Source organism: Pseudophryne corroboree, chromosome 7, assembly GCF_028390025.1.
Source record: "Pseudophryne corroboree isolate aPseCor3 chromosome 7, aPseCor3.hap2, whole genome shotgun sequence".
Taxonomy (NCBI): Eukaryota; Metazoa; Chordata; class Amphibia; order Anura; family Myobatrachidae; genus Pseudophryne; species Pseudophryne corroboree.
Genome location: NC_086450.1, coordinates 9,777,845 through 9,787,668, shown reverse-complemented (window position 1 = coordinate 9,787,668; position 9,824 = coordinate 9,777,845). Strand labels below are relative to the sequence as shown.

General features: G+C 46.7%; 1 protein-coding gene across 2 annotated transcripts; it reads right to left on the bottom strand.

Annotated features, from left to right (window-relative positions):
• Nucleotides 1-467: 467 nt before the first annotated feature.
• LOC134943247 (gamma-crystallin 2-like) lies at nt 468-9,399 on the bottom strand. 2 transcript variants are annotated; one of them, XM_063932197.1, is made up of 3 exons: nt 9,391-9,399; nt 4,261-4,507; nt 468-736 (listed from the first exon to the last, which is right to left on the bottom strand). In XM_063932197.1, exons 1-3 carry the CDS (start codon nt 9,397-9,399, stop codon nt 468-470), a joined length of 525 nt encoding a protein of 174 aa, XP_063788267.1. The 2 variants fall into 2 exon arrangements, with proteins under 2 accessions (XP_063788267.1, XP_063788266.1); XM_063932196.1 differs by having other exon boundaries at nt 468-743; nt 4,265-4,507.
• Nucleotides 9,400-9,824: the final 425 nt, after the last annotated feature.

Here is a 9,824-nt window from a genome sequence, read left to right as displayed (position 1 = left end):
AGTATAGTCTGGAACTTGATCCCTAGAGGAGGAGGAGGGCCCACAGGCGGTAGAGCCCACCGGTGGTTTCCCCTGTTCCCCTGTGGGCCAGTCTGACCTTGACCGTGTGTATTAAACAAAGTTTGTGTACATTGAGCCATCAGAAAACAAAGGTTTCACTATCTCAGTCTCACTCCAAAAAATTCTGTATTTCGGAATTTTCTGTATTTCGGAATATTTGGATATGGGATACTGAACCTGTAATTGTTTCATGGAAACTGGGAATTCTGACCTCAGCAGCGTTTGAATCATTTTCAATGATATTGTATCACTACTCTCTAGCACTAGTATAATATCAATTTGGGAGCATTGAATCAGCTATTGGTTTAGTAACACTGAAGGAATATGTGTAATGCGATGTAATCATGACACCAATGATTTATTTACATTATTTATTATCCGTGATGCTTGGTTTTCAACCGGTCAATTTAGTAGCTTTCCAGGACGCGTCTCAGAGATCCGACTTTGCTGTTCAGGGCTCCCCATTCGGTGAACTTCAGGTACTCGCCTGGCTTCATGTAGTACTGCTTGCCTCTGTAGTTGGGCAGCTCGTAGAAGATCCAGGATCCCTCTAGGATGTTACAGGAGTGGATCTCATGATAGTTGAACATCTCAAATAGAGCTGGGCAATCCTCAGTGAGTTCCACCATATCCCCTCGGAAATTCTCCCTTACATAGATCCGGATCTTGTGGGTACCTCTGTGCTATAGAACAAGAAGGAAGATTGGTGGCTGAGGGGGTGCACTGGTGCATGTGGCATATTGGAATTGATATAATACAATACTGTACTATCGGCCATATACAGGTGTGTTAGCAAACCAAATACGTAAGCAACTGGGCAAAACCATGCTGCACCGCAGGCGGGGCAGATGTAACATGTGCAGAGAGAGTTAGATTTGGGGGGTTTGCAAACTGAAATCTAAATTGCAGTGTAAAAATAAAGTGCAAAAATAAAGCAGCCAGTATTTACCCTGCACAGAAACAATATATATAACCCACCCAAATGTAACTCTCTCTGCACATGTTACATCTGCCCCCCCCCCCCCCCCCCCCCTGCGGGGTGCACATGGTTTTGCCTATTAGTGTGATTTTTTGGTTTACTAACAACTCTGAATAACCCCCTATGACAATAGTGTTTTCTCTGCTGGCCAAAAATGTGGGGAAATGTAGCAAACCATGTAGGGGGATATCCTATTAGCCATGGTAAATGCAGCATGGCCCCGCTCGCTCCCCCCTCCCCCCGTCGCAGCCGACATCGGCAAGTGTGTATGCATTTGCCGATGTTGGTGCCCCATCGCAGATGATGACGCATCGAGCAAACATCGTTCTGATGCCTTAGTCATTTCATTCTTTACATAGAGGTATGAGAAAATGTAAAACCTAAAACATAATTATGCTTAGTAACAATAAAACATTCTGTATACAAAAATTGTGCGACAAAAAAAACTATAATGCATCAAATCAGTTCTTTTTCCTGTGCAAAATGTGCTCACTCTGCTTTCTATGGACAGATCCCAACAAATACCCATTTATGAGGTGAAGATAAAACTCATGCTTTACATCTGGTTCATAAATTACCCTAATTATTTATTTTATTGTCTTCCTGGACCCAAGCAACTTGCGTCTGAAATGTTTCCAAGATAATTAACATGCAGGGCCCTCCTTCCTCCATCATATTATCTGCTACCACTTCACCCACCTGTGTGTCCTGTGCTCTGGCATGTTCTTATGGTATCCGATAGAATGGTTTCCAGTAACCATATCGACATTAATAAGGTCTCAAACCATGGATAGGTTCATAATGTCAACATCTAATAATGTAGGGTTAAGGGCCACCCGGAAGGTTAGTGTATAACAATCCCTGTGGCAGCTGAAACATTTGGTATGGGGTCTCGCGCTAAGGGGCCCCAGAAATGAGTGCTGTTGAGGACCCCACTCAGGACCATCTTAACAGCAGTGTAGGCCCCTGGGCACAGCAATGCACTGGGGCCCCTACCCATTCTCCTGCGGTAGAGGTGGTGGCGGGTGCTATCAGCGGCAGCTTTGATGTCCCGCGGGCGGTAGGGGGTGTTCTATCTTCCACTCAGCATGTAGGACCTGGATCAGTAATTTCGGCTAATTACTCCTTATTACTGCACAGATGGTGGGAGATGGGGCGGAAGCAAGAACACTAAACTGTAGAAGGGGGCAATGGCAGTGTCGGACTGGGGCATGTAGGGCCCACTGGGGGAATACAATGGTAGAGGCCCATGTTTAGGGGTGTGGCCAGTCTCTGGGGGGGAGGGGGGGTGTGTCCAGCCACCACATTGGTTTGCCTAACCATTTTGCAAGTGTTGGTCCTCTAGATAAATATATACAGTAAGTACTGTAGTGCATGCATGATACTGTACTAGATTAATAACAGCACAGTCTGGAACCGGATGCCTAGAGGAGGTGGTGGCCCCCCATGCCTTAGGGCCTACTGGTGGTTTCCCCTGTACCCCTGTGGGCCAATCCAGCCCTGCGCAATGGGCTGAATGATGGGGCCCCGGTACATGACTTCCCGGGTGGTAGGGGGTGTTTAATACGCAGGGGAGGGGTGGATAGTGGAGTGGGCTTAATATTCATCATTTTCCAGTGGGAGGGCAGCTTGCTTGACAGCAGATATCTCCATTTCCTGGAAATAGATATCTTAGCTTGCAATGGGATAAAAACTAGAGAGTATCACCTTTCAGGAGGTACTGGGGACACCTTTCAGGAGGTACTGGGGACACCTTTCAGGAGGTGCTGGGGACACCTGTCAGGAGGTACTGGGGACACCTTTCAGGAGGTACTGGGGACACCTTTCAGGAGGTACTGGGGACACCTTTCAGGAGGTGCTGGGGACACCTTTCAGGAGGTGCTGGGGACACCTGTCAGGAGGTACTGGGGACACCTTTCAGGAGGTGCTGGGGACACCTGTCAGGAGGTGCTGGGGACACCTTTCAGGAGGTGCTGGGGACACCTGTCAGGAGGTACTGGGGACACCTGTCAGGAGGTGCTGGGGACACCTTTCAGGAGGTGCTGGGGACACCTGTCAGGAGGTACTGGGGACACCTGTCAGGAGGTACTGGGGACACCTTTCAGGAGCTACTGGAGACTTGGGGATCAGAGTTCAGGAGCCGGAGCAATCCACTGACGAAAATATAAAATTGCATACCTGGAGCAGGGACCAGATGCTGGAAGGCTGATATATCTGGTTCTGGCCATAGAAGAGACAAGCTGCCAGTGTCCACCGAAAGTGGAGAGTCACAGCTTTTGGAGTATACCCTCAAAAAAACTCTAAGTCAGACAGAACTCGAGATATCTGGCTGGGAAGAGCAATCAACAGGCTCGGATGGTGACCACTGCTTTGAAGTTGGATATCTATGGTTCCCCATGACCGATTTTCAAAAATCTGGTACCCCTGGAAAAAGGGGACCCTCAACTACCAGCCTAGGACCCTTATACTCCTGGCGCCCTTGGGCAAGTGCCCAATGCGCCCATACAAAAAGTCAGCCCTGACCCCACTCTGTCCTTCTGCGTTTATGAAGGGGCAAGACAGAGCAGCACCAACTGGAGTTTCAATAGCATAGTGATGCACTGCTCACAAGCTAGATGCAAGGACAAGGAGAGGAAAAGCGGGCACAGATAACCTGGGCCCGGGCCTCTGTAGGGGCGTTGCAGTGCATAGGAGATGTAACCATGCCGTGATCAAGGCCCTCTGTGCATGCGCACCATAGTAATGTAAGCGAGGGAGGAGCATAGCCATGCCCCCTCCAGCAGCCATTCCCCCACAGCACCTGGGCCTGCTAGCTATGTCCCCAAGCCAGTGTTGGACTGAGGCATTAAGGGTCCACCAGGGAATGCAGTAGTAGGTGCCCAAGCTTAAGGAATGTGGCCAGCCACCAGAGGGAGTTTGGCCAGCCACCACAGAGGGACTTGGCCAACCATTAAGAGAGGCCATGAAAAGAATGAGCCCCTTTATAAAGGAAGGGATAGTTTGATTGACAAAAAGGCTAATCTTGGTATATTTTCCAAAGAAATAAGAAAGCACCCAAGTTCATCTATGGTCCTGCTCAACCAAGTTACTGACCCCAAGAGGACAGGGTGGGATCCTCATGAAGTGAGGCCCACCGGGAATTTCCCAAGGGCACACCTGAGGGCATCAATAAAAAAAAAAATGAAAAAAAGGCAAATAACAACTGTTTCGTCCAAAGCAACTTACAGGTGAGATCAGGCGGCTGGACCTAATGGAGTCATTGAACCCCATCCACTGCTGGAAATCAGGGTACTCCCCCTTCCCCAGGAAGTACTGGTGCCCGCTGTAGTTGGAGCGTTCGTACAGCATCCAGTTTCCATTCTCCACGCGGATGGAGTTGCAGCGGCTGAAGTATGAGTGCAGGTCGGAACAGTCAGAGCTGCTCTCGTAGGAGCGGCCCTGGAAGTTCTTGTCCTCGTAGTAGATGATCTGTGAATTAATAAAGATGTAGTTATCACTCTGCACAATTAGTGAGATGCTGACTGGCAGTAAGAGCAGTGATTTGCCAGTAGGTGCTACATTTATTTAGATACCAGATACTCCTGTGGTATGGCCTCTGGTTACATGCACTGGTCGTATCTGCATAAATGTCACAGTGTAGCCTAATCTGTATTACAGGTAAAAGTACTGTAGTGCCTAATACAGGGGTTACACAAAGTATGTGTCTCTGGGTGCCAGATGTCCGGCATTACTGAGTGCCAACACCCTTACGCGTGTTACTGTTTCCCCTTATCAGACGCTGTCTTGCTCAGATTAAAATGATAATTTGTAGCCTGGAGATGAAACTTTACATTCTGCGCGGTTATTGGCCTGTGAGCCGGACTGATGGGTGTGATATATTGTGTCGACATACATTAGGTTGATATGGTTTTAATGTCAGATGGAAGATGTCCACATGCTCATAATGTCAACAGTAAACATGCCGACACTAATGTAATGTTCACCGTACTGAAATGTTGACAATGTGTTTTTTGCATAATCTGCTCTACAAAAGCTAACACTAATTCTAATACCCTAACCTTCTAACCCTAATACCCTAACCCTAATACCCTAATACCCTATCCCTCTATCCCTAATGCCCTAACCCTCTAACCCTAATACCCAAACCCTCTAACCCTAATACCCTAACCCCTAAACCTCTAACTCTAATACACTAACCCTCTAACCTTAATACCCTAACCCTAATACTCTAACCCTAATACCCTAATACCCTTACCCTAATACCCTAACCCTCTAACCCTAATACCCTAACCCTCTAACCCTCTAACTCTAATACCCTAACCCTCTAACCATAATACCCTAATACCCTAACCCTAATACCCTAACCCTCTAACCCTAATACCCTAACCCTCTAACCCTAATACCCTAACCCCTAAACCTCTAACTCTAATACCCTAACCCTCTAACCTTAATACCCTAACCCTAATACTTTATCCCTCTACCCCTAATACCCTAACCCCCTAACCCTAACCCTCTAACCCTAATACCCTAACCCTCTAACCCTAATACCCTAACCCTCTAACCCTAATACCCAAACCCTCTAGCCTTAATACCCTAACCCTCTAACCCTAACACCCTAACCCTCTAACCCTAATACCCTAACCCTAATACCCTAACCCTCATACCCTAATCCTCTAACTCTAATACCCTAACCCTAATACCCTAACCCTCTAACCCTAATACCCTAACCCCCTAACCCTAACCCTCTAACCCTAATACCCTATCCCTCTAACCCTAATACCCTAACCCTAATACCCAAACCCTCTAGCCCTAATACCCTAACCCTCTAACTCTAATACCCTAACCCTCTAACCCTAATACCCTAACCCTCTAACCCTAACCCTAACCCTAACCCTAATACCCTAACCCTCTAACCCTAATACCCTAACCCTCTAACCCTAATACCCTAACCCTCTAACCCTAACCCTAACCCTAATACCCTAACCCTCTAACCCTAATACCCTAACCCTCTAACCCTAATACCCTAACCCTCTAACCCTAATACCCTAACCCTCTAACCCTAATACCCAAACCCTCTAGCCTTAATACCCTAACCCTCTAACCCTAACACCCTAACCCTCTAACCCTAATACCCTAACCCTAATACCCTAACCCTCATACCCTAATCCTCTAACTCTAATACCCTAACCCTAATACCCTAACCCTCTAACCCTAATACCCTAACCCCCTAACCCTAACCCTCTAACCCTAATACCCTATCCCTCTAACCCTAATACCCTAACCCTAATACCCAAACCCTCTAGCCCTAATACCCTAACCCTCTAACTCTAATACCCTAACCCTCTAACCCTAATACCCTAACCCTCTAACCCTAACCCTAACCCTAATACCCTAACCCTCTAACCCTAATACCCTAACCCTCTAACCCTAATACCCTAACCCTCTAACCCTAACCCTAACCCTAACCCTAATACCCTAACCCTCTAACCCTAATACCCTAACCCTCTAACCCTAATACCCTAACCCTCTAACCCTAATACCCTAACCCTCATACCCTAACCCTCTAACTCTAATACCCTAACCCTCTAACCCTAATACCCTAATACCCTAACCCTAATACCCTAACCCTCTAACCCTAATACCCTAAACCTAACAGTAAATCTAATCCTAACCTAACCCTCTAACCCTGACCCCAAGTAACCCCAACCCTAATAACCATAACACGGGTGTGATACAGAAGATAGACATTAAAAAGATGCAGTAATTAGATCTACACCATAGGGTCGACAGTCAAAAGGTCGACAGTCAAAAGTTGACATGGTCAAACGGTTGACACACTTGAAAAAAAAAGGGTGTTATTTTGTGTTTTTAAATATTTTTTAGCCAAATTTGTTGAAATGCGTTCGCTGGCCACGCTTCGGGCTCACACGGTTAGTCAGTTACTAAAGGTAATAGTTTGTTACATGGATAGTAAATACAACAAAAGCTGTAAAAACTTAAAAAAAGAAAAGAAATATATGTATGTGTCGTCCATATGTCAACCTTTTGACCCTGTCGACCTTTTTTACCGTCAACCTTTTAACCCTGTCAACCTTTTGATTCTGTCAACTTTTTGACTGTCGTCCTTTTAACTATCAACCACCTCCCCCCTAACCCTAACACTATCAGTAAATCTAATTCTAACCCTAATGCTAACCCTCTAATGCGAACCCTAACCCTAATACCCTAACCCTCCAACCCTAACCCTCTAACCCTAATACCCTAACCCTCCAACCCTAACCCTCTAACCCTAATACCCTAACCCTCCAACCCTAACCCTCTAACCCTTATACCCTAACCCTAATGCTAACCCTAACCCTCCAACCCTAACCCTTCAACCCTAACCCTACAACCCTAACCCTCCAACCCTAACCCGCAACCCTAACCCTCTAACCCTTATACCCTAACACTAATGCTAACCCTAACCCTCCAACCCTAACCCTCCAACCCTAACTCTACAACCCTAACCCTCCAACCCTAACCCTCTAACCCTAACTCTTATATCCTAACCCTCCAACCCTAACCCTCTAACCCTAACCCTCCAACCCTGAGCCTCTAACTCTAATGCTAACCCTAATACCCTAACCCTCCAACCCTAACCCTTATACCCTAACCCTAATGCTAACCCTAACCCTCCAACCCTAACCCTCCAACCCCAACCCTACAACCCTAACCCTCCAACCCTAACCCTAATACCCTACCCCTCCAACCCTAACCCTTATACCCTAAACCTAATGCTAATCCTAACCCTCCAACCCTAACCCTAACCCTCCAACCCTAACCCTCCAACCCTAACCCTCTAACCCTAACTCTTATATCCTAACCCTCCAACCCAGACCCTCTAACCCTAACCCTCCAACCCTAACCCTCCAACCCTAACCCTCAAACCCTCACCCTCGAACCCTAACCCTCCAACCCTAACCATCTAATCCTAACCCTAATCCCCCCTAACACTAACCCTATCAGTAAATCTAATCCTAACACTAATGGTAACCCTAACATTAACCCTAATGGTCACCTAACACTAACCCTAACAATAACGCTAACCCTAAACCTGACCCTAACCCAATGGTAACCATAACATTACCGCTAACCCTGACAGGAACCCTGACCTTAACGGTAACCCTAGTGTTATGCCTAAAGGTAACCCTAACCCTAGGACTGGACTGGCCATCTGGCACTTGTGACAAATGCAAGAAGGGCCTAATGGGCCGGTCTCGCCTAAAATCCTGGCTGAGCAGCGCACAGAAAGCCATGGGCTGGCTGCGCAGCTCCACCTCCCGGCGCTCTGCTCAGCCGCCCCATAATACAGAGACACGCTCCCTTGTAGTGCGCGCCACTAGAATGCATGGGCTGTTTTAGAGCCCCAGTCCATCCCTGCCTAACCCGAATGGAAATGTCAACACTATGACAAAGTTGACATTTCCCATGTTGACATTCTGCCATTGTCAACATTTCCCAGGTGTCGATATTAATACTGTTGACATTTATCCATACTGACATCATCAATTTTTACATTCTTGTGTCAACATTGTGAATGTCGACATTTTAAACAGCATTACTGTATAGTGACTGCATACTGGACTAACTATGGAAGGGCTCACCCACTGGAGGTCCAGGCTTCGCCAGGTATGCAGGCCACACTTGGGTTCTGTCTAGAGAAGCTTTAACGTGCCACCTCTAAGTCCTCTAAGGCTTCGCTGGGTATGACGGCACAGGTTCCTGGTTTAGAGCCGGTCTATCATGCTGAAATGACCTCCGCCGTGTAGGAAGAAGGTGAAGGAGGAGGCGAGAAGCAGCATGGAACGCGTTGTAGGAGAGGGACTGACTACAGATGCTACTCAATAATTGAGTGCCAACTTACCAAGGGTTGCCAACGTCTGGCCTACAGCAATGCCAGGTTGCAATGATCAATGTCATTATGTCGTTTATGTCTGACATTCTGCTCAGAGGTGCGGCGGAAAATGCATCTGCAAGTAGCTTAATTAGGGGTCAATTTACTAAGCCTTGGATGGAGATAAAGTACCAGCCAATCAGCTCCTAACTGACATTTTTCAAACCCAGCATTTGACACAGCAGCTAGGAGCTGATTGGCTGGTACTTTATCTCCATCCAAGGCTTAGTAAATAGACCCCCTAGTCACTAATCCATGCACACACGGTACAGTTATATACGCCTCTACTGAAGCATTATACTTCTGTATGTAATAGCTACCGGACATTGAAGTCAAACAGAATGAAGAAGCTAGACTGGCACTTCTGGAAACCCTCCGTATACCCCTATGACACTAGTGTCTGAGACTGTTCTCTTACCTTTCCCATTGTATCTGTTCAGCGTGGACCTCCTCAGCAGGCACAGAAGACTCACCATCCCTTATATACTCTACTGTATCTTTCTGCTTCTGCATTGCTAAAGCTGACAAAAAAAGCTGACTTTTTCATTTGCTCCAATTAATCCGTCGCCTTTTGTTTTTCCTGTTTTATTTTGATTGTGATTGAAATTTCTTTGTACGTTATCAGTGTCGCTGTGTTCTGTAAGCACGGGGATTATATTCGTTTTTGTGACCCGTGGAGCTCCTGGTGCACAGCAGCAGTCAGCACAGAAGTTGCTGGTCTTCACCGTAAATGGAACGGCTTCAGCTGTATATTGTAATAATCACATCCAGGGTTGTTAGAAGTTCATTACACAATTACATTTTCTTATAAAATAATTAACATTAAGGGCCTGATTCCGAGCGTAGTCCAGA